Source organism: Oncorhynchus mykiss, chromosome 6 (assembly GCF_057628025.1).
Source record: "Oncorhynchus mykiss isolate SJ-2025 chromosome 6, ASM5762802v1, whole genome shotgun sequence".
Taxonomy (NCBI): domain Eukaryota; kingdom Metazoa; phylum Chordata; class Actinopteri; order Salmoniformes; family Salmonidae; genus Oncorhynchus; species Oncorhynchus mykiss.
Genome location: NC_143027.1, coordinates 20,382,993 through 20,407,956, shown reverse-complemented (window position 1 = coordinate 20,407,956; position 24,964 = coordinate 20,382,993). Strand labels below are relative to the sequence as shown.

At 43.2% G+C, this 24,964-nt stretch overlaps 2 protein-coding genes across 11 annotated transcripts; one reads left to right on the top strand and one right to left on the bottom strand.

The window, feature by feature from the left end:
- Positions 1-225: 225 nt before the first annotated feature.
- On the bottom strand, positions 226-13,153 carry LOC101268919 (Smad2b). Of its 5 annotated transcripts, none has more exons than XM_021604965.3 (11): positions 12,736-13,153; positions 11,392-11,678; positions 9,307-9,396; positions 8,830-9,023; positions 8,471-8,605; positions 8,298-8,372; positions 8,093-8,146; positions 7,519-7,731; positions 7,220-7,357; positions 2,792-2,936; positions 230-2,439 (listed from the first exon to the last, which is right to left on the bottom strand). In XM_021604965.3, the coding sequence occupies exons 2-11, from the start codon at positions 11,616-11,618 to the stop codon at positions 2,316-2,318; spliced, it is 1,395 nt and encodes a 464-aa protein (XP_021460640.1). In that variant the 5' UTR covers positions 11,619-11,678; positions 12,736-13,153; the 3' UTR covers positions 230-2,315.
- Positions 13,096-24,310, top strand: LOC110525421 (low-density lipoprotein receptor-related protein 4). Of its 6 annotated transcripts, none has more exons than XM_090237181.1 (21): positions 13,096-13,642; positions 15,095-15,253; positions 15,468-15,683; positions 15,829-16,050; positions 16,393-16,605; positions 16,785-17,014; positions 17,289-17,418; positions 17,547-17,737; positions 17,861-18,047; positions 18,248-18,460; positions 18,600-18,786; positions 19,048-19,249; positions 19,562-19,726; positions 19,900-20,100; positions 21,883-22,423; positions 22,523-22,642; positions 22,856-22,963; positions 23,055-23,288; positions 23,562-23,916; positions 24,066-24,159; positions 24,241-24,310. In XM_090237181.1, exons 3-21 carry the CDS (start codon positions 15,575-15,577, stop codon positions 24,259-24,261), a joined length of 3,723 nt encoding a protein of 1,240 aa, XP_090093307.1. In that variant the 5' UTR covers positions 13,096-13,642; positions 15,095-15,253; positions 15,468-15,574; the 3' UTR covers positions 24,262-24,310. The 6 variants fall into 6 exon arrangements, with proteins under 6 accessions (XP_090093307.1, XP_090093306.1, XP_021461178.2 ...); XM_090237180.1 differs by having other exon boundaries at positions 13,101-13,341; XM_021605503.3 differs by lacking the exon at positions 13,096-13,642 and adding an exon at positions 14,898-15,013 and having other exon boundaries at positions 15,835-16,050; positions 22,511-22,642.
- Positions 24,311-24,964: the final 654 nt, after the last annotated feature.

Genomic DNA, 24,964 nt, shown 5'->3' with positions numbered 1-24,964 from the left:
GAGGTTATTGATGTATCTAGCCAGACACACCACTAGATGGCTATCTCCGTTAATAACACCTCAATATCTCCTTTATTTGCACTTGATTTACTAGAAAGGTAAAGGCATATTCCCAGAAGTTACATTTCTGTAGATGAGAAAAGGTAAACATGAGTACACCACTGTAGACCACTGAGATCAGTGGTAAACATTCTTGTTAATAAAGATGGAAAGAAACACATGGGCATCATGAGAATAAAAATCTTTATTAGTGTTTTATGAAGTCTGCATAATATGCCACACGCCTGAGAAGCATATGGTCAGAAAAAAAACCTGCTCTATCAATAACGCCCTCTACTGGTAAAACTGAGAGAACTACTGTACTGACTGTTTTGCAAATATTTGACTGTTAAATACACACTACTGTATAATGTACATCTGGTCCACTTCAGATTTGTTATGTACTCTCTTCACATTCATATATTGTAGGCCAATGGTACAAGGATTCAACACTGGACCTTAACACATGGTTCAGTTCCCCAAATCCAAACTCACTAGTTGCACTTACAAAGTACAATCACTAGTGCCGTAAGGTTAATAGATGAATAACATCAATAAAGGAGATGGGAGAAAATAGATGTTAAAAGAAATCTTGCAATAGCCACAAAATGACAATGTCAGACTGCAAGCTCAGTCTTGTTGTACATACTGTATTTTATAGACAAGAACAAATACAATGCACACTAATACAGAAAATATGTCTCAGTGTGCAGTTTCATTTCTCTCTTCCTTTTGTGATGTAAGAACATAGAATACTGCCAAGTTTCTGTAACATTTAGCTAAAAAATAAATCACTTTTTTTGGTTGACCACTGTTTTATGGTGGACCTTTTTATCCTTTACTGAGCACCAAACAGCTTCCAGAAATCAAATGTGTTTCAAGAGTGAAGAGATGAATGAGTCAAAAGAAGTTCATACAACATTCCTCAGTCACATAACCCATCCATACATTGCAGGAAAGCAGATATCATGTTACAGGCATTTATGCTTTGATTTGTGTACTTCTGATACACCAAGTTTATTCTTTTAAAGAGACAGAAACTGTCTACATAACATGGGGCTGTGTTTTTCTTACCAAGGCAAGGGCTTAAATTGGATTCAAGTTGAACCTTAAAAAAAACACACAAAAAACCCACTAATGATCCATGCTCACCATGTCACTTAAAAAGAGACAGTCTTGAAAATATTAACTTTAATAAAAAGTGAACGACAGAAGTTGAATTATATTTATATATAAAAATACATGAGAATACAAAAAAGTAGCAAAAGAAAGGGGATATAGGCTAAAAACAATATAGAATGAAATTCATTGATACCTTCCATTCTCCAAGTGAAATAACTTTTTAACAATTCACCTCGAGAGACCTGGACACCAAGTGAGACATCAAAAAAAGATTTTACAGCTGATATTCTCTGGTCCTTGCCCGGTGCATCCAAACCTAACAGAGCCTAGAATTCACTAGCTTGCATCTGAGGCGGTGTGGTCCAAATGAAAACACGGGCTACCTATAATTACATTGGAGGTGCCATATAATGACAGAGCTAAAATGTATGTCAACTACAGCCGGATTGATTTCGCAGCTTGTTTAGTTTTTTTGCTAAACATTCCTATATGTCCATTAAGAGGTGTCTTACAACGACACATCTGGAATTTAAAAAAAAATACATTTTGACAAAAGGGTAAAGAGTTAATTAGGTAAATTAAACAATTACATTTTAAAAACATAATTGAGCATTTCCCTTCGAGGAGAAAGCGACAAATGCCATCTTCATTTCTTAACCACACTAACTCCCCAGACAAAAACAGATGGGTCCATGTTTCCCAGAGAAAAGTTACCTCATGGCCAAAAAGATGGATGGATGAGTTGAACCAAAATTCATTTAGCATTCACGCTTGTGTTACTTATACAAGCATTCTCCAATACTGAGAAACTATTTGTAAAATATTTTTTGGTATTTCCACTGCCTCCAATAACTCATACCTGGACTTTAAAAATCAATATACATTTTATTTGCACCACAAATAGATCTAATATTAAGGATTTGGGGGAAAGCAATTTAACAAATATGGGTAACAAAGTGCCTAATTCTATTCTGAAAAGTATGTCTTGCTGTGTGTGTGTGTGTGTGTTTAGACAGGGACGTGGAGCTAGGCCACAAATACTATGAAGTATGTTAATAGCAGAAATTATTTCTGCAGCTTTTTTTCATGATAGGACTTGCAAGTTAGAATTTGATGATCTTTGAGTGGGCGCCGTTTTGGGTCGTTTTCTAGCATTATGACATACTGGAGCAACGTACAGAAGGGGAACCCATCTGAGTCAACACTTTGTCCAGCCATTGGAGAGGTCCATTCAAATGCAGTTCAATCCAGCAGGGAGTGCTCGTGACAGTCTGCCGTCTAGTAGACAAAAAGACAACAATGACAAATTGGTGAAATCACTCAGCATGCAAGCACAGGAATGTCACCAAAAAACAAAGAATAGCCTGAACCTCTCTTGACTTCTTCCATAACAGAAGTATTGCTTAAGAGGGACAAATCACATTTGAATACCCATCCCAACTCCTTAAACATTCCAAAGTTTCTACAAATACAGAAAAATTGATCATTAGCAGGCTAATGTTTTTTTTTTAAATATCTGCCAATGATTACATTAATATTACTGTCTTCCTCCAACTATTCATTTTCTACTAACTATGCCATTGTGTACAACTGAAAGAATAAAAAGTAACAAGTCGGTCATCATGCTTGCCTGTATTCAGCCCCCCAGCCTTTGACAAAACTCATGCGGATGGTGCACATCCTGGTGAGCTGGTACACAGCCTCAAAGCCCTGGTTCACGGACTGGGCCAGCAGGGCGGCAAACTCCTGGTTGTTGAAGATCTTCAGGTTACAACCTGAGGGGCATTGGAAGGAGAGGGTCAGTTGAGGCATTAGAAATGATTTCACTAGTCAAATAAGCAGGGGTGTAAAGTACTGAAGTAAAAATATTTTAAAGTACTACTTAAGTAGTTTTGGGGGTATCTGTACTTTACTATTTATATTTTTCACATTTCTAAAGAAAATAGTGTACTTTTTACTCCATACATTTTACCTGACACCCAAAAGTACTCGTTGTATTTTGAATGCTTAGCAGGACAGGAAAATGGTCCAATTCACACACTTACCAATCCAACACATGGTCATCCCTTCTGCCTCTGATCTGGCGGAATCACTAAACACAAATGCATCTTTTCTATGGGTTCCCGAGTGGCGCAGCGGTCTAAGGCACTGCATCTCAATGCTAGAGGCGTCACTACAGACACCCTGGTTTTAATCCAGGCTGTATCACAACCGGCCGTGATTGGGAGTCAATTGGGCGGCGCAAAATTAGCCCAGCGTTGTCCGGGTTTGGCCGGTGTAGGCCGTCATTGTAAATAAGAATTTGTTCTTAACTGACTTGCCTAGTAAAATAAAATGGTAAATAAAATAAAACGTTTTTTTTTTTGTAAATGATATCGGAGTGTTGGAGTGTGCCCCTGGCTATCCATACATTTTAAAATGCCGCCTGCTTCGCTTGATAGAAGGAATTTAAAATTATTTTTTACTTAAGTATATTTAGAACCAAATCCTTACTTTTACTCAAGTAGTTTTTTTACTGGGTGACTTTTACTTGAGTAACTTTCTATTAAAAAGGCATCTATATTTTTACTCAAGTATGACAATTGGGTACTTTTTCCATCACTGCAAATAATACATTTTGTTCAGATATTTATTTTGACTATATAAAAAAAAAAAAAGTTGAAACTTGGGAACTGGCTTGCCGCGCGACTTGGGAGAGAGGTGCCGCTCAGCCTGCGTGACTTGGGAGAGAGGTGCCACGCAGCCTGCGTGACTTGGGAGAGGTGCCGCGCAGCCTGCGCGACTTGGGAGAGGTGCCGCGCAGCCTGCGCGACTTGGGAGAGAGGTGCCGCTCAGCCTGCGTGACTTGGGAGAGAGGTGCCGCGCAGCCTGCGTGACTTGGGAGAGAGGTGCCGCGCAGCCTGCGTGACTTGGGAGAGAGGTGCCGCGCAGCCTGCGTGACTTGGGAGAGAGGTGCCGCGCAGCCTGCGTGACTTGGGAGAGAGGTGCCGCGCAGCCTGCGTGACTTGGGAGAGAGGTGCCGCTCAGCCTGCGTGACTTGGGAGAGAGGTGCCGCTCAGCATGCGTGACTTGGGAGAGAGGTGCCGCTCAACCTGCGTGACTTGGGAGAGAGGTGCCGCTCAGCATGCGTGACTTGGGAGAGAGGTGCCGCTCAGCATGAGTGCAGCAGTGAAAGGGTCGGTGAGTTTGATATTAGAGGGAGACAAAGCTTAAAAACGATGTCTGAGTGAACCCTGAATACAGAAAATTAATGGTGAACTCTTCTGGACACAGTAGACTCCTCCTCATCACTCTACAATTCAGGTTCCCTCTAACAATTTCAAGCTTTGTTTTACTATTGACAGTTACAGCTGATTTCGGGATTGTACAGTGCCTTCAGAAAGTATTCACACACCTTTCCCTTTTCCACATTCTGTAGTGGAATTTAAAATGGATTCAATTTAGATGTGTTTCTCACTGGCCTACACACAATACCCCATAATGTCAAAGTGGAATTGCTTTTCTAAATTCGTACAAATTAATTAAAAATGAAAATATGAAACGTCTTGAATCAATAAGTATTCAACCCCCTTTGTTATGACGAGCCTGAATAAGTTCAGGAGTAAAAATTAGCTTAACAAGTCACATAATAAGTTGCATGGACTCACTGTGTGCAATAAGTGTTTAACATGTTTTATGACTACCTCGTCTCTGTACTCCACACATACAGATAATTCTAAGGTCCCTTAGTCGAGGAGTGAATTTCAAACAGATTCAATCACAAAGACGAGTGAGGTAAAAAAAAAAAGAAGCAGATATTCAATATCCCTTTGAGCATGGTGAAGTCATTACACTTTGGATGTTGTATCAATACACCCAGTTACTACAAAGATACAGGTATCTTTCCTAACTTAGTTGCAGGAGGGGAAGGAAGCTGCCCAGGGACTTCACCATGAGAACAATGGTGACTTGAAAACAGTTACAGAGTACCCCAGCTTCAACGCTCGTCAGATGTCGCAGGGCTTGCAAACAATTATGGACTACAAAGGGAAACCTGGCCGTGGTCTGCCCAGTGACGGAAGCCTACCGGAGGCTTTTAAGCTTGTTTCGAGGCAAGCAACACTGAAGCATGCACGAGAGCACTAGCTGTTCCGGACGACTGTGATCACACACTCCGTAGCTGATGTGAGCAAGATCTTTAAACAGGTCAACATTCACAAGGCCGCGGGGCCAGATGGATTACCAGGACGTGTAATCAGAGCATGCACGGAACAACTGGCAAGTGTCTTCACTGACATTTTCAACCTCTCCCTGACCGATTCTGGAATACTAACATGTTTCAAGCAGACCACCATGGTCCCTGTGCCCAAGAAAGCGAAGGCAACCTGCCTAAATGACTACCACCCCATAGCATGTCGTTAGCCATGAAGTGCTTTGAAAGGCTGGTCATGGCTCACATCAACACCATCATTCTGGAAACCCTAGACCTACTCCAATTGGCATACCGCCCCAATAGATCCACAGATGACGCAATCGCAAATCGCACTCCACACTGCCCTTTCCCACCTGAACAAAAGGAACACCATGTGAGAATGCTGTTCATTGACTACAGCTCAGCATTCAACTCCATAGTGCCCACAAAACTCATGACTATGCTAAGGACGCTGGGACTAATCACCTTCATCTGCAACTGGATCCTGGAGTTCCCGACGCCCCCCCAGGTGGTAAGGGTAGTCAACAACATCTGCCACACTGATCCTCAACATAGGGGCCCCTCAGGGGAGGGTGCTTACTCCCCCTCCTGTACCCCGTTCCCCCATGACTGCGTGGCCAAGCATGACTTCAACACCATCATTAAGTTTGCTGATGACACAACGGTGGTAGGCCTGATCGACAACGATGAGACTGACCTCCTCCCTATAGGCAGAGACCTGACAGTGTGGTTGCAGGACAACAACCTCTCCCTCAACGTGAGCCAGACAAAGGAGTGATTGTGGACATGAACTATAGGAAAAAGAGGGCTGAAAATGCCCTCATTCACATCGAGGGGGCTGTAGTGGAGCGGGTTGAGAATTTCAAGTTCCTTGGTGTACACATCACAAACAAACTATCATGGTCCAAACACACCACGAAAGTCGTGAATAGGGCACGACAATGTCCTTTACCCTCAGGAGACTGACAAGATTTGACCTGGGTTCCCAGATCCTCAAAAAGTTCTACAGCTGCACCATCCTGACCGGTTCATCACCGCCTGGTATGGCAATTGCTCGGCATCTGCCCGTAAGGCACTACAGAGGGTAGGGCGTATGGCCCAGTATATCACTGGGGCCAAGCTTACTGACATCCAGGACCAACACGTGTCAGAGGAAGGCCCAAAAATTGTCACTCCATTCACCCAAGTCATAGCCTGTACAAATTACCTCAACTGACCTGTATGCCTGCACATTTGACTCAGTACCGCATGTATATAGCCTCTGTAGGTATTTTACTGTGTGACTTTTAAAAAAATGGTTTACTTTTATTGAAAAACAGCCCCAGAGCATTATTCCTCCTCCACCAACCTTTACAGTTGGCACTATGCATTGGGACAGGTAGCGTTTTCCTGGCACCCGCCAAACCCAGATTCATCCGTCAGACTTCAAAACCAGTCATTTGAAGGAATGTCCACCTCATTTTATATATATATATATATATATATATATATGGTGTATAATGAGTAATCCAGGAATGTCACAAGTTAATCGACGAGAAAACTTTAGAAAATAGCAACTCTACATATCGCTATGACTACAATAAATGGCTAAATAACTTTCGGACACTAAGGTTCCGCGGAGCTCCTTCTCACCACTCAAGTATTTGAATACTAACATCCGTTCGGATATTCGAATAACCATGCCCATTCCTACTGGGCATCATGTAAGGACTGCAGAACAACACTGCTATCAGTTTTATATTAGCTGTAGAAACAAGTGGTTAGACTGACTAAATATGGAATCTAAACATGTGAAAAACATTTAATACTAAGTAATGATTATAGGAACACATGGAATATTAAAGAAATTGTGTTTGGCTAAATTACCTGGAGGAATTTTGCACACGGTTGCTGGGTGCCACCCATACCGCTGGTTGCAGTTTGGACTTTGAACAAAGATGGCGCTATCACTGAGACACTCAGCAAACACCTCACCACCAATATAATACAGCCTGACTCCTCGTCCTGTGGAAATAATAGACAATTAGCATGAGTATTTCTGCTACAAAACATCTCTGTTCCTGGGCAAATCTGAATTGGCACCCTATTCATTTTAGCCATAGCCTTCAAAAGTCATGCACTATATATGAAATAGTGTGCCGTTTGTGACATAGCCCCTGTTGTACCTATATGCCTCCTGGTCATCTCAACAGTGGCGTTCCTGTTGACATTGGAGAGCAGGCCCAGACAGAAACGCTCTGAGTTGGAAGGGTCTGTAAAACCGTCCACGGTCAGAGAGGGCTGCGAGGCGTGGAAGGTCTCTCCAACACGCTGGTTCAGCTCATAGTAAGCTATAGAGCACCAGAACGCAGGCTCAGAGTAGGTCACCGGCTGCAGGTCTGGGGGGAAAAAAAGTGAGATGTCATGATGAAAGACAACTACACAGGTTGACAGGCATAGACCAATGATCTCCAGAGTGGGCACTGGGCTATTTAAATTGTACTCAATGGATGTTTACACAGGCACCCCAAATTCTGATATTTTTCCCACTAATTGGTCTTCTGACGAATCACATTTTTTTCATCATGTCTTTTTCAGAGCTGGTCTCATTGGTCAAAATACCAATTAGTAACAAAACCAGAAATATCAGAATTGGGCTGCCTGTGTAAATGCAGTCAATGAGTTTAGTCAAATTTGTTCAGATGATCAATTACTGGTCCTTCAGACGTCGAGCAGGTCTAAAAAGACAATTCTTCTTACCCATGCTATGATTGACAGGTGAGAGGGTGCCAGGGGACAAATCAGCAGGAGAACCTAACATGGGAGAAAACAGGAAATTATAAAGTTGCATGGTCAGATTTATTTGTGCAAAGAATCTACCAAGATATTTAAATCAACAAATTTAAACTTGGCAAACATTTTTATTTTATGTTAGAACTTCTTATTTGAGGTAAGTGGAATATACCTGTGTCCATACTTTGATTCATCGGTTGATCACTGGCTTCCCCATCCTCACTTATGTATCCAGGTGGTGGCGTTTCTATAGTAACAGGGGAGGGAAAAATACTGATGAGCTGAAATGGATACCTCGTTATCATGAATACCATTTGCATATCAACTCATGATAGATACACAAACCTGGTATGTAGTTATTTGGAGGCTCGATCCCTGCAGGAAAGTTTGTGTTCTCAGGTATGGAATGAGTGTAGTCATCCAATGGGGGCAGTTCTGTCAGAATTTCTGAGTGTCTTGGCACAAGGACAGGTGGCAGAACTAGAGGAGAGGTGGAGAAAATATTCTTCAATGGCAAACAAAATTCAAAAGAAGTGACATCTTTACAAAACATAGTTGAAGATTATACTAACACCACTTTTAGCCTCTCATACAAATATTTTTTCATGTTCAGAAATAAGAATGTCACAACTAGCTGTCAACATGGGCTTTGATGGCACCTACAAGTCAGCACACACACACTAGTGGTTCAAATGACAACCTACCTGGGGTCTCCACCCTCTGGTAGTGGTAGGGGTTGATGCAGACCTCATCCTTCTTGAGGTGGAAGGCGTACTCGCAGGCCTCGATGGCACGCAGCTCATGGTGGCTGTGCAGGTCGGGCCATCGCCACAAGCGGCAGTAGATGACATGAGGAAGACCCTTTCTGTGCGAGACCTGCAGGCGCCCATCCAGGGATCTGACAGGACAGGCAATGGAGGAAATAGGTGTGAAAAGTGAGTGCGAGGAAAGGAAGAAAAGGGGGAGGAATCGATAGGAGTAAGAGAAGGAGATGCATGTGGCCAGCAAAACAAAAGGTGGGGGTGTGGAGAGGGGAGGTGGGGTATGATGAAATGAGATGAGAATGATAGAGGGATGAATAGAATTTGTGCTCTCAATGTCCCTCACCCCCCCTGGAATGATTACTTCCCACATCAAGGTTGTACAACAGTATGTAGCATAGGACAGTTGAGGATAGTCACCTGGTTTGGTCAGGGTAGCTGTATAGGCCTGAGGTATCCCACTGTTCTATCGTATTTGGTGTACTCAGTCCCCATATTTCAGAGCAATTGCTGTGCACAGAAAAACCAAACAACAAAACAAAAACAAAATGATAAACATGGGGCATGAGTCATTCAGAAATACCAGTATGGGTAATGTAAACATTAAAAGGCATCTTTTATTAGAGTCATTTTCAATCGGGTATTTCATTCTTTCAGTCTGGAACTGAAAAAAAATAACCGTCAAATAAGAGAAGCCTTTTGACAGAATAAAGAAAAACAACAGCATAAGATGGGAGTACAGTAGTATACACAAACAAACATTATGCGAGACAAAAAAAACATTTATACTGTGGCATATCAAATTTTCGGAACAACTGAAACATTTCCACCACAGCTGTGTAGGTCGCAAGCAATTGACTTATCTTGAGACATTTAAGTAAACACAGAAGACACAAAATAGAACTAAAAGGAAAGGAGGGAGCAATCTTGGAAAAAAGTACATTTCCAATTAACTACCCTCTATATTTCACTTTGTGATTGTAATGGACACATAGAAAGGAATGATAAAAATAAACAACTCTAGAAATCAAATAAAAATGAAATGGGGAAATATGATGTGATAGTTGCTGCTCATACAATATCCTGACTTTAGAACTCAGAGCTAATATAGCCTACCTCTGAAGTGGGACTGAATCTAAACTATTGGCTAGGCCTATATACTGTGTTCTAAAAGCTGGAATAGGTTCTAAACTTCACTCTAATATATACGCATGACATGTAGATTGGCAAATAACATTAAACTTTAATTTATTTGCAAGACCATCAATTATAGGCTTACACAATATATTTATTCCATCTGTCAAAAAGCTCTATACAAATTTACTCAGTGTCTAATAAACATACTAGACATCTGAACTGTTCTTAGCTAGTCATCATTGAACAAATAGGTATTTTACAGCACACAACATTTCCCAGAGAACATGTTCTACTCTAGGACATCAAGGTTAACTGGCTGATAAGGAATGTTCTCACCCTACACCCTCAGACAAATGTGATACAAGTACATAGCAGGAGGCTAAGTCAGTGTTTACAAAACAAACTGTTGCACCATTTCTGAGAGTCAATGTTAGACAGAAAGTAGAAGCCTATAAAATGTGAAAGAATTTGGGAGTTGCTAAGATCTCTATGTATTGGGATCTTGTATGTTACATGCTGTTTAAGGAAGCATGAGGCGACAAGAGGGTTACCCGATACTAAATAATAATCTCCAGAAAACATAGAGGAAACTGCCAAAATAAAGGAAACATTTGCATAAACGAGGGATACAAAGTATATTGAAAGCAGGGGCTTCCACACAGGTGTGGTTCCTGAATGAATTATGCAAGTAACATCCCATCATGCTAAAGGTCATGTGTAAAAATGCCCTGTTGCGTAATATTTTGTCTACCATTGCTAGAAGACATCTGTGACTCTGAAAGAGGGGTCTCAAAGGAGTGTTTAAAGGGTGAGTGTGTGCCAGTCACCAGATCTCACCCCAATTGAACACTTATGGGAAATTCTGGAGTGCAACCTGAGACAGGGTTTTCCACCAATAAAACACCAAATTACGGAATTTCTCATGGAAGAATTGTGTCGTATCCCTCCAATAGAGTTCCAGACACTTGTAGAACCTACGCCAAAGCGCACTGAGGCTGCTCTGGCGGCTTGTGATGGCCGAACGCCCCATATTAAGACAGTTTGTCTGCTTTTACACAGGCAGCCCAATTCTGATATTTATTTCACTAACTGGTCTTTTGAACAATCAGATCAGCTCTGAAAAAGATTGATGTTATTGGTCAAAAGACCAACTAATGAAAAAGAATTGGGCTGCCTTTGCAAATACAGCCATAATGTTAGTGGAATTGGGCTGACTTTGTAAATGCAGCCATAATGATGGCATTTCCTTTAATTTGGCAGTTACCTGTAGGTTTCTGATGAATGGTCAACTGTTAATTCTACGGAACCATACAATGACTATAGGCAAACCCTAGCTCTGTTACCTGGCATGGGGCTATGGTTACTTACCTGGGGATGGTGACACACTTGGTGTTGCAGTTCTGGGTGGTGATGGCCTTCTCCAGCTCGTCCAGCTGTCCAGTCTTCTTCAGCTTCTTCACCAGGCTCTTGACAGCCTTCTCACACCACTTCTCCTCCTGGCCATTCTGCTCTCCACCCCCGGCGCCACTGGCTGACTTCTTCCACCCCAGGAGCCTCTTAACTACCGGAGGGGTGAAAGGCAAGATGGAGGACATTTTGGTTGTAGCGAGGAGGAGTCTTGAGAGAACTCAAACACACACTGAGGCAGAGGGGACCTGGAGGAAGGGATGCACAGTTTAGCCCTTTCTCTGGTGTGGTCCCTCTGTTTCGTGAGGAATCACAGGGCTGGAGTGAGGAGGAACTGGATATGTTCAAAAGAGATGAGACACCTGAGGAGGTAAAATCAAACACAGGAATTTAGTAATCAATGTCTAAATAAAAAAAATTGTGATAACGAGTGCATTCAATTGTGTGATGGGTGCATTTTAAATTGAATGGGTGGTCTTGAAAAACTTGTTAGATAAATCCCACCATCACATAACTTCATTAGCAACAACTGTAGTTACATAATATATCTAATAATAGAGGCGACTTGAGCACTCAGTGGACTGAATCACTAGCAGCAAGTAAACATAACATACCATTGTTTGCGAATAGACATATAGACACACAAAACAAACATTTCATACCAGTGTTGGTGGATGCTGTATAACACCACATCTTCATTATAAAGGTGGTTAGCTATCTACCGTGATATACTGTTCAATTGATAAACTCCATTGTTGGTTAGTTTATATATTGCAGTTAGTACCAAGCTTAGCTACCTCGGCTAAGGGGCTAGTTAGCTCCATAGCTAGCTGATACTTTCAGGCCGGTTGGTTGATGATAGGCATTTTATCAGCAGTACAAATCTACTATTTAAGTTAGTTAAATGTGCAATTATTTACTCATAAGGTAGCAAGCCATGAAAGGCTGCAGAAATGATTGAGTACATGACTCGTATGGTGGGATTACGTTATCGTCAATACCTTTTGTTGTGAAAACAACAATTCCTGTAGCTAGCTAACGTTAGCCACCAAACTCAGGCTTTCAATACAGCTAAATGACTGGTTAGCCAACTTACAACGAAACAATGGTTTGATTGAGACATACAGCGCCATCATTACCAGTTACAATAACAATCGTGTTTTTTTATGTTAACACTATAAGTGATAAATAAGCCAACTAACGTAAGCTAGCGAGCCCAAATAAAAAAACTGGCTAACGTTAGCTTGCTAGCTGTCGTTAGCTAACAACATCAAAGTCGAGGGAAAATTAAAAGCATTGCATTACCCTGATGATGAAGCTCACGAGCTCTTCTCTGTGTAAAGATATGTGCAAAAGACAAAGTGGGAAACTCCTCAAAAACAAAGGGATACCTTTAAAAAAAACGATAAATGTAGTCGCTATTTCGACGAAAAGATTGTTGCCTTTTTTCAAATCTGATAACTAGCTAGCTGTTTAGCTTCACAAGCTATCAAGACCTGAACAAGAAACACACCCTAGCTGGCTAGCTGCATTCAGAATCTTAATCCCTCCTCTTATCACCTGATTGGATAAAACAAGACAATCATATTACTTTTGTAGAACGGATTGGTCGCCAGCAATGTCAATCTGTATTGTTTATTTGACAGCATGGTTTGTTTTACAATCTGTCATTGTCGGGGAGGAACTAGCACTCCATTGTTATTTTTTTGTAGAATTTGTTATAGCCGTTAATCCTTTCTCATACTCCATAAAGACTAGAAGTGAGGAAAGACATATTGGGTGAACTATAACAGGAAGTGGTATCCTCTAATTTGTTAAGAAATTATGCGCAATTGGGCCCACAGGAACAATGATACGATTCCATGTAAAAATCCAGGCGAGGCTACTTTTTCACAAGGTTGATGAGAAAATGTATGTTACGTTTTTGTTTCACAGTAGCAACCGAGGCCGATGTATATTTAATTACTCACTTGAAATAATCACCAATCTAACACATCTGGGTAAATTAAAGCACGTTTCAAAACTATTCCTAGTACAGCATATAACCACATCGGTGAAGGAAGGATGCAATTAAAAAACTATTCCGACACGGCTACAGATTCATCATAACTCGAGGCTTCTTTCATGCAGAAGCAGAATTCCTGTCTGATAGTGATAGCAGAGAGGAAGAGGCGAAGCGAGCGGGTTTCTTCCGCCTAAAATCTGTCTCAAGGTATTAAGCAAGTGAGGAATTTTGTATAGGGGGCAATGGGAGTGTCGAATTTAGTCAAGATAAAAACCCATTGCTATGTTGATACGTGATCTAATGGAAGTATCGTAATGCTTAGTTTATTACGAATGTACTGATATGTGTGATGCACGTGACACTTCGTAGTTCGAGACGGCGTAGGCCTATCTCTGCATATCCATGAGGATAGCGTAGACCCAAACGGCGTTCCATAACACAGTGATTCTCACACTCCATTGAATACATGTGGTTGACGTCAACACCCCTCATCGAAATTCGTTATTAAAATAACGAAATATATCCACCAATCCAAAGAGAGGAATAAGCGGGCGCTTGACAGCCTGCCTGCCGTTCTGCTCTGTGACAACGAATCCCATTATTAGGGCGGAGACACAAGCATCTCGTCATTATATCCAGTATCTCTGATGACAGGCAGGAGAAAAGGAAAGGAAGCAAATTAGGGGGTGTCGATAAATCTCCCCCTGGCCCCCACCGTAGGCGTGTTTTACACCGGCTGAAAGTTGATAGCATTCGATTTGGAACTTGGCTGCCTTCTGGGTATTAAAAAAAAGGGGAACTCAGACTCTCCGACTTCAGTGGGTTCAAGACAACTGGGAACTCGTAAGAAAACGAGCTCCGACTGGGAAACATTATTTTGAAAGGTTATCCAACTCGGAATTTCAGATCTGATGCCGCGTTCACGTGCTAGTTGAAATTAAGGAAACTCTGAAATGTTCGACTTGCTAGACTTGCTTATACACAGGCCGCGTTCAAAGAACCAGCAAGTCAGAAATTAGCTCCAAATGTAAAAACTGAACGGTCATCCAAATTCCCATTCGGTAACACGGTCCTCTTTCCAGACCTCCGACCTGAAGATCACCGATGTCATGATTTGACCTAGTTTTTTTTCTCTCAAGTTCCCGGTTTTCTTGAAAGTACCTCCCTCCCTGCTTTTGTCCGATGACGTGAGGGGCCTTTGCTCAGTTCAACAGGGGCCAGCATAAAGAACCCTCTCAGAGACAAATATTAGGGAGACAAGCGTCCTCTCTCCTCATCTCTTTCTGAAATGCCATTGGAGGAGAAGTCCAGAGGGGATGGACCTCTGGCTTTCTCATCCAATGGGTTTTGATAAGGAGGCAAAGAGAGAGGATGTGAGGAGTATTCAATTGAGATTGAAATGCTCCCACACTCTACAAATGGGCCTACTGCTCCTCCCCCCTCACTGATGGTTCAATTGGTGTCACTTGGCATCATTATAAAATCCTTGACCTGATCTCTTGTGTTATTTGGTCCACTTGCATTAATCAGGCATGGCTTTCTGTTTGCTTCTGTGTATAGCAATTTTGGAAATCACAGGTGAGCTAGTTGTACCGAACTGGATGTGAATAATCACCCCCCCAAATGTGTGATTTGTTGTGCCCTACTTTTTCCAAACAGTATTGAGTGCAGCAGCGCAGACCCCGTTGAACTGCAACCTGGGCACCAAACCTTGCAAGGATGGATCTGAGTGTGTACTCCACCAACATGTGTGCGACGGAGAAGCCGACTGTAGGGATGGTTCTGATGAGGAGGACTGCACTGTCGCATGCAATAATGGTAGGGCCCTGTTTGAGTACCTCTTCAAATGCATCCATTCCTTCCTATCTATGAAGAAATGGTTTCTACTCCATTGTTTTCATCAATGTTACTGCGTTAAACCAGGAAAGGGTATATTTTAAAGTATTCACAGTAGTTATCCAATATCTATTGAGTCAAATGCATGCTTTCAATCTGTCCGTGCATAACACTTGAAGTGTTTCATCATCCACAGGCCAGTTTCTGTGTGCCCATGGGAAGAAATGCATTGACCAGTGGCAGGTGTGTGACGGTGTGGCCCAGTGTCAGGACCGCTCTGATGAGTTGGACTGCCTGAATTCCATGGAGGGCTGTGTTCACCACTGTGACAACAAGACCCGCTGCCTCCCAGACACCTTCCTCTGTGATGGAGAGAGGGACTGCCTGGATGGCACTGACGAAGCCAACTGCGGTAATGCCCCCTCTGTGTCACTTGCCTTTAGTTGAATTTTGAAACCATGATCCATCCTTATTTATAGCTTACAGAAGTTGAAAGATGTGAGATTTATTTTTGCCTTCCTTCTGGTAGTAAGGTCAGTATTTCACCTTATTCCTAGATTCAGACTCTACTGATTATCTTAAAAGTCATCACAATGTTGCTGAGGATGGCAACAATGGGAATACCACAATGTCTGCACCAGCACCCCTCAAGTGCCCTTTTGGCACTAAACCATGCTGGGACAGGATTGAGTGTGTTCTTTACAACCATGTGTGCGATGGAGAGGCGGACTGTAAGGATGGCTCGGATGAGGAAGAGTGTATATTAGAATGTGAACGTGGTAAGAAAATCATCAGTGATAATTAAATATAAATATATATATATATATATATATATATATATATATATATATGGACAGTAGTTTGAAGTTTTAAAAATAATATTCCTGTCCTTGGTTTTATTGTACAGTACATCATGACAATACTCTTTAGTGTAATACATAGTACAAAGGTTGCTACTTTAAGTAACTAGCATACTGGAATTTACTTACATACACACAGAACATGGTTGCGTAGACCACTGTGAATGGTATGCATGTTTAGCGATCTGTCTTTGAGACGGTCCTCGCAGGTCACCATTTATCAGTGTTATTGATTGCACTTAAATGGTACTGTATGTTCAGGCCAGTTTCAGTGTGCACATGGGAAGAAATGCATTGACCAGAGGCAGGTGTGTGACGGTGTGGCCCAGTGTCAGGACCGCTCTGATGAGTTGGACTGCCTGAATTCCATGGAGGGCTGTACTCACCACTGTGACAAGACCCGCTGCCTCCCAGACACCTTCCTCTGTGACGGAGAGAGGGACTGCCTGGATGGCACTGATGAGGCCAACTGTGGTAAGTTTAACTTCCAATGAATTACTGAACTGGGGCTATGTTGACCATAAGTCCTAAAATGATTGCTGAAAGAAATGGTTTAATACTCCCAACAGTGGCACAAACACCACAGGGTTTCCCACTGTTTTACTTTCACTGATCCAAACTAAGTTAAACTCAAATGTCCCTTTGACCCATAGCTGATGAGAGCTGCAATAGTGGGGAGTTCCGTTGCACCAGTGGTCAGTGTTTATCCGTAAGCATGCGCTGTGACGGGCATCCTGACTGTCGAGATCGCTCTGACGAGGAGAGCTGCACCGAGCCCCCCCAGTGCACCACCAAGCTCCGGTGCCCACAAAGCCAGGAGTGCCTGCTGGAGGAGTGGGTCTGTGATAGGGAGCAGGACTGTAAAGATGGCTCTGATGAAAAGGTGGGAATATTTAGGCTGGGTGCAATTATTTCTGCTCTTGCCAACTCCTTGTTTGGCATGACAAATGTATTAGGAGTTGGCAGGAAGCACATTGGCACCCATGCTAGGTAATATTTGAGATTTCTGCGTTTGGAGGATGTAGACGTGACTAGACGGCAACATTAATTTGACTCCTAATTATTTTGAATGTCGTCGTTGGATACTAATGTGCTTTTGCCTCGTTATACAAATCAAAACTTAGATCTAATACACAGTATATTGAGTTCTCTTTCAGAATTGCAAGATGGTCCAATTGAAGTGTGGCGATTTCCAGTGGGCCTGTACATCTAAGAGCCAGTGTGTTCCCAAAGCATGGAGATGTGATGGAACAAAGGACTGCGCTGATGAAAGTGATGAGGCAGGATGTGAGAAGTTATTTCAGCTATGTATGATTTGTTAATTACTGGATTAGTATGTGGTGACAATCTGTAACAGTAAATAAAGCCTAACTGAGATTGTATTAGAAATGAAGTTGGGTATTGTGTGTTCCCAGGTGGTCAGGTAGCAACATGCCCCTCTCACCAGTTCCAGTGTGGCAGTACGTGGGAGTGTTTGGACACAGCCCTGGTGTGTAACACGGTCAGGAACTGTGCTAATGGTTCTGACGAGGGTGGCAAGTGCCAAGCAAAGTGTCCAGACAAAACCCAATGTGCCCATAACTGTTACAGCACACCACATGGAACAGTGAGTGGGGGGGGGGGGGGGCTCTTGTGTAGTTTGTTACAAAGCTTCTTGAAGTACAGCTTTGTCTCACATTTTAGATTTCTGAGTGACCTCTTCTAACGATTTCCTTTTTCCTCGATGTAGAGGTGTGGCTGCAAGGCTGGTTACCGACTCCAAGAGGACACAGTGTCCTGTGTTGATATTGATGAGTGTGAAGGCGGTAGACCAGGTGTTTGCAGCCACCTATGCGTCAACACCCAGGGCTCCTTCCAGTGTCATTGCTACCCTGGTTACCTGCTGGCATCTGATGGTCGCCGCTGCAAGATCACAGGTAAAATGATTTTTAAAAATCCAGATTTAGTGACCAATCATGGAAATTCCCTCTGCTGGATGGGGTCTTTAAATATTTGTTTTAAGGGAGACTAAACGAAGGTGAACAGAATTTGTGAATGCAGAGTATTGCCCGGAGAAAGTACTCCCCTATTAATTTAACACAGTAGGCCTATAACAACCCACTTTGTCTTCCCACAGGTGAGCCCTACCTACTGGCCTCTGTGCAGACTGAGCTGTTCCTGTTTGGGCTGAGAAGCAGCAGTCTGGATGTCCTGGTGTCCTCTGCTAAGAAAGCCATCCTGTCCCTGGACTATGACTGGAGGGATCAGAAAGTGTACTGGGTCAGCCTGGATTCAGAGAGCATCAAATGGTCTTCTCTAGACCAGAAAAAGAGAGGAACTCTTGTCAAAGGTTAGTTGTGTGGTTAAACTGAGAATCTGTTAAACTGGTTGCGACTGTAAAAATAGCACATCTTATAAAAAGCACAGGTCAGTGTTCACTTGGGTTAACTAAAACTAACATAATCGTAATCCTTTTAATCTCACTACAGGCATCAAATCTGATTGCATTGCTGTTGACTGGGTAGGGAGAAACCTGTACTGGATTGATGGCATTGGAGGTGGTCGGATTATTGCTGTTGGATTAAACTCAACCATCATAAACTCTATGGATCTCACAGTCATCCTCGATGAGGACTTCGAACAACCTCGCTCTCTGGCACTCCTGCCACAGAAGGGGCAAGTTATTTTCTAGGTCTAACACAAGCGGCACCCACCCAAACAATTTGTTATTCTAGTGATTTTGTATACGTTTGGTGATGTTGACTAAACTAATACATATGGCTAAACATTGTTGATCAGGGGCAGGCTCCTGCTTATTGAATTGGTTTCCACCTAGAGATGTTTAACTTCTGTCCTATGATAGGATCATGGTCTTTGATGGCTTATGCATTACTGTCAGTAATCAATAATAAAATATTGATTTGGCTTTAACTGCAGGATCATGTTCTGGTCGGAGATTGGTAACGAGGTGAAGATTGAGCGGGCGGGAATGGACGGGTCTGAGAGGAGAGTAGTGGTCAGTCACAGCCTCAGCTGGCCAGGCGGTCTGGCTGTGGACACACTAGGGGAGAGGATCTACTGGACAGACGAGAAGCTCCGGTGCATTGGCTCAGCCAACCTGGATGGCGGGGACATTGAGGTACTACAGAAATGGGTTTGCATACGACTAGATCAGACTTGTGTTGCTGTATGCCAAGGTGCATGAAATTAAATCCACATGGGTTGGATACCCTAGATCCCTCAAACTCAACTCTGGCTCTTGAAGCCAGTTACACTGCTTTTCTCACTGTTCTGCTCTAATCAGACTGGTTTAGACGTGGGACACCAGGTGTGTGCATGCAGTTAATGATCAAGTAGAACACAAGCAGCAGGTTCTGGACCTCATAGGGTTAGACCCCAGGCCTTGATAAAGGTGCATTGTAACATTTATCTGTTCCTTTCATTCCTGAAGCTTCTGCAGATGATGGAGACCACCAATCCATTCTCTGTCACAGTTTACAATGACCTGCTCTACTGGTCAGACACCAGGAGGAGAACTATTCAAAGGGCTCATAAAATCACTGGAAAGAACCGCAAAGTTCTACTCAAACGACCTGGACAACCTTTTGGACTGAAAGCAAGTATACGAGCCCCCAATTTAAATGAATATTAATGCATGCATTATGTAAACCATTATGTTAATTTCACCTAAATAGGATTAAATTATGCAATGGGTTTGCTGTAATTACACAAGCAACCTCTCTTCCTTTTTGATGTAAGCTTAATGATTTGTGTCGTTCTGGGATGCAGATCATTCATCCACTTCTGCAGACGAGCAATGAGCGTCCCTGTGAGAACCTTCGATGCTCTCACCTGTGTGTGCTGGGCCCAGGCCCCAAAGGGGTCTGCAAGTGTCCCTCTGGTCTGCTCCTAGCTGAGGATGGCCTGACCTGCTCCAACCTGGTCAACTCTGCCTTCCTCTTGGTGCTCTCGCCAACTGTTGTCACACAGGTATGACTCTGGCCACTGCAGGTTTACCCATTTCACTTGGTACTGCACTATATTCAATGCCACTAGGTACATATTGTGTGAAGTAATAGTCTTCTAATTTGAATTGAGTTTTATTTCAGTATACATGGCAGCTAAAACAGTTTAGGGTTGGTTACCTTCACAAAAGCTGTCAGTAATAACCTGGGCTTTGAAAGGCTGTGGAAGCCCTTGCTATTTGTGTGCAATTCAGGAATAAACACAAATATTCTGCACCTTGTAATTCAACACTTTATATACACTGCTCAAAAAAATAAAGGGAACACTAAAATAACACATCCTAGATCTGAATGAAATATTCTTATTAAATGCTTTTTTCTTTACATAGTTGAATGTACTGACAACAAAATCACACAAATTGTCAATGGAAATCAAATGTATCAACCCATGGAGGTCTGGATTTGGAGTCGCACTCAAAATTAAAGTGGAAAACCACACTACAGGCTGATCCAACTTTGTAATGTCCTTAAAACAAGTCAAAATGAGACTCAGTAGTGTGTGTGGCCTCCACGTGCCTGTATGACCTCCCTACAGCGCCTGGGCATGCTCCTGATGAGGTGGCGGATGGTCTCCTGAGGGATCTCCTCCCAGACCTTGACTAAAGCATCCGCCAACTCCTGGACAGTCTGTGGTGCAACGTGGCGTTGGTGGATGGAGCGAGACATGATGTCCCAGATGTGCTCAATTGGCTTCAGGTCTGAGGAACGGGCGGGCCAGTCCATAGCATCAATGCCTTCCTCTTGCAGGAACTGCTGACACACTCCAGCCACATGAGGTCTAGCATTGTCTTGCATTAGGAGGAACCCAGGGCCAACTGCACCAGCATATGGTTTCACAAGGCCCCCCCACACCATGACTGACCCACCGCCAAACCGGTCATGCTGGAGGATGTTGCAGGCAGCAGAACGTTCTCCACGGCGTCTCCAGACTCTGTCACATGTGCTCAGTGTGAACCTGCTCTCATCTGTGTAGAGCACAGGGCGCCAGTGGCGAATTTGCCTATCTCTGTGTTCTCTGGCAAATGCCAAACGTCCTGCACGGTGTTGGGCTGTAAGCACAACCCCCACCTGTGGACGTCGGGCCCTCATACCACCCTCATGGAGTCTGTTTCTGACCGTTTGAGCAGACACATCCACATTTGTGGCCTGCTGGAGGTCATTTTGCAGGGCTCTGGCAGTGCTCCTCCTTCCACAAAGGCGGAGGTAGCGGTCCTGCTGCTGGGTTGTTGCCCTCCTACGGCCTCCTCCACGTCTCCTGATGTACTGGCCTGTCTCCTGGTAGCGCCTCCATGCTCTGGACACTACGCTGACAGACACAGCAAACCTTCTTGCCACAGCTCGCATTGATGTGCCATCCTGGATGAGCTGCGCTACATGAGCCACTTGTGTGGGTGTAGATTCCGTCTCGTGCTACCACTAGAGTGAAAGCACTGCCAGCATTCAAGTGACCAAAACATCAGCCAGGAAGCATAGGAACTGAGAAGTGGTCTGTGGTCACCACCTGCAGAACCACTCCTTTATTGGGGGTGTCTTGCTAATTGCCTATAATTTCCACCTGTTGTCTATTCCATTTGCACAACAGCATGTGACATGTATTGTCAATCAGTGTTGCTTCCTAAGTGGACAGTTTGATTTCACAGAAGTGTGATTGACTTGGAGTTACATTGTGCTGTTTAAGTGTTCCCTTTATTTTTTTCAGCTGTGTGTGTGTGTGTATATATATATATATATATATAATTTTTTTTAGATCTACCTGCAGACCATGCACAGTGCTGTCGGTCTGAAAAGCTGGCCGGAGCACCTCGCCCTACCTCTCCCCAATGTCAACGAGGCAGCGATGTTGGATTACACCCTGCAAGATCAGACTCTGTACCTAGCTGACTCTGGCCAATCGTCTGTAGTCCTCTTCAAGCTGAAGGAGACCGGCTTGGTGCCTCGCGGCCAGTTCCTGCAACTCAAAGGGGACACAGTTACAGCCCTGGCTCTAGACTGGATAACCCTCAGCGTATACTGGAGTAGCACCAAGCAACCACGGCTGCAGGTCACCTCTTCCAGTGGGGAACACACTGCTGTGTTAATTCAGGATATTGGAAGTCTGGAGTCCATAGCGCTTCACCCACTCAGTGGAAGACTCTGTTTTACCAACCTGGCCAAGCAGGGGGAAGGCGCTCAGGTGGAGTGTGCTCACATGGATGGGGTGAAGCGCGCTCCGGTGTGGAAGGATGCTTTTCAGCCCACCTCCCTGACTTTCTCCAACAAGGGCAATGAGATCTACTGGGCTGACATCGGTGAGGAATTCATTATTTTATAGAGTAAAACCCTTTTTAAAAATCTATCTATAGTAGTGATGGTGAGGTAATACTTCTATCAACAAGTCTATGTTCTAGGTTATGGGGTGATCGGCTCTGTCAGAGTTGATGGTACTGGATACAAGGAGTTTAAGACTGGGGATGGCCTGACTGCATTTGCACTCAGCAACGGAATGCTCCTCTGGGTGACAGACAGTGGTAATGTGGATTATTTTTAAATGGCTGCTTCCACCAGAACCTAGTGCTATGTTATGTCTTACTGTGGTTAGTAGATGGCTCTGTTTTAGTCATTAACCAAAGTAGCACTAACAAGGATAATGGTTGATCTTTAACCCAAAGTTCTTTCACTGTGGTTTTGGATAATCATGGATGTTGAGTTGATCATGTACATGTTCCTATCAAATGTTTCAGACACAACCAAAGTTTGGTATAGAGATGATCCATTGACTAAGAAGCTTTGGTTTGAGGTAAACACTGAAATTGTCAGTTTGAAGGCGTACAGCAAGTCCAGCCAGATGGGTAAGAAAGGACACATTTGCACATAACCCACTACTCTATTATTTACTGATATGTGACTTTTCAACCTTTACTCTTTCTCATCCATTTCCAGGTTCCAACCTCTGCTCAGATGGGAATGGAGACTGCAGTCACTTGTGTTTGGCTCTTCCTGGTGGTAGGACCTGTAGGTGTGCCCATGACCATTACCCAGTCAATGTCACATACTGCGCCCCAGACCAGCACTGCCCAGCTGGAAGTAGACCCTGTCTGGATGGGCACACATGCTTCCCCTTGGAGAAGTTCTGTGACGGACATCCTGACTGCCCTGACACTTCAGATGAGAACTGCAAGTCTTCTTTCCATTATCAATGTTTCAATCTTCCCTTTCCCATTGTTATGAGCTTAAGAAAAGATTATCACAGTTCAATTACAAAGATTTTTAGCTATCATAACTCCGCATTCTCCAATCCTGGTCTTGGGGACCACAAGTGTTTATGCGTCATTATTTAAATCTGATGTGTAGTGCTAAGGAAAAAACAAATGTGCAGCTCTTGAATCGCTGTCCTAACTTAAACTAATTTGAATACAACCTGGTCTTATGTATTCCCCATTGTCTCAGGTGTCGATCTCAAAGGGAAGTCTGTCAAGGCCAAAGCCCCAAACCAGCTTCCCAGTCCCAGCTTTCCTATACCTGCAGATCCTGGCTCCACCTCTCTGGACAATAGTTGGCTGGTGAGAAACCTGGAAGCCCAGCAGTGTAGTGAAAAGCACTGCAATGGGAATGGGGAGTGTGTGGAGACCAATGGGGGCATCTCCTGTGCCTGTGGTTTAGGCTACAGTGGAGACTCCTGTCAAAACCAGCTCACCAAGACTATGCAAGGCCCACTCATCTATGGGGCCATTGGCCTCTGTGCTGCAATTGTTGTTATCAGTGTCCTCGCTGCGGTGGTTAAGAGGAAGATTGCAAACACAAGGTACACCATAACAAACTGCTTGATACTGTAGGTCTTCCCCCTTAATATCTCTACAATATCGATCTGTTCTCGTGGTGTTTCAGAATCCATTCTGACGTTTAGCCAGTTTGTGTCAAGATTGAGATTATATTCACCTTTTCCATTCCCAGGATTGCCAACCCTGTGGCAAAGCAGACTAGTATGATTGAGCTGGAGAAGGGTGAAGGTTGTGAAGGAGCTTCACCTAACAGTGACTTTGCAGAGGTACAGTGAGCTGTTATACTGAATTTTAAAGCAGTTGATTGAAAACATCTGTTTTGCTTCATGGTTGCTTTTATTTCACAGGAAGTGGTGTCTGTGGATTAACTAATTTATCAGCAGCCTCTTTCTGTTCAATAAAGTTTCATTTTCTACAGTTCTGTTTGTCTTTATCTACACAATCGCAATTCAAATGAACATTTTGCTTGTGAGTATCTCTACATAAGTTTAATTGTGAGTTCTTGTGTATGAAAGGAAGGCTAGATTTGAGAAATGACTCCTGTGTTATTGGTTTTAGTTATGAAGTCAAAGCTTTCAATATGTCTTTGGGTTGTGGCGCGGCTCGCCACGAAGAGTGACCATATACCACAAACACTGTGTCGTTTTGCTATTATAAACTGGTTACCAACATAGTGCCTGTGAGCAATAATGAGTCACTCAACATGTTAAACACTAATCTCTGTACCCAACATGTAAAATTATCTGTAAGGTCCCTCAGTTCAGCAGTGAATTTCAAATGGTGATTAAACCACAAAGCCCAGGGAGTTGTTCCAATGCCTCGCAAAGGGCACCTATTGGTATAAATAAAAAGCAGACCTTGAATATCTCTTAAGCATGAGTTCATTATTTTCGATAGTGTATCAATACACCATCACTAAGCTACAGGAGTTCTTCCTAAAGCCGTTGCCCGAGAGGAAGGAAACCGCTCGGGGATATCACCATAAGGCCAGTGTTGATTTTAAGAATTAAATGGCTGTGATTGGAGAACTGCTGGATCAACATTGCAGTTACTCCACAATACTAACAAAAT

Coding starts and splice junctions, on each gene's coding strand:
- LOC101268919 (XM_021604965.3), bottom strand. CDS start 11,618: ATGTCCTCCATCTTGCCTTTCACCCCTCCGGTAGTTAAGAGGCTCCTG. Junction 8,373..8,470: donor TCCAAATAACTACATACCAG/GTTTGTGTATCT, acceptor CTGTTACTATAG/AAACGCCACCACCTGGATAC. Junction 2,440..2,791: donor GGCTGGGGGGCTGAATACAG/GCAAGCATGATG, acceptor TTTGTCTACTAG/ACGGCAGACTGTCACGAGCA.
- LOC110525421 (XM_021605502.3), top strand. CDS start 14,968: ATGGCTTTCTGTTTGCTTCTGTGTATAGCAATTTTGGAAATCACAG. Junction 17,419..17,546: donor TGAAAGTGATGAGGCAGGAT/GTGAGAAGTTAT, acceptor GTGTGTTCCCAG/GTGGTCAGGTAGCAACATGC. Junction 24,160..24,240: donor CTAACAGTGACTTTGCAGAG/GTACAGTGAGCT, acceptor TTTATTTCACAG/GAAGTGGTGTCTGTGGATTA.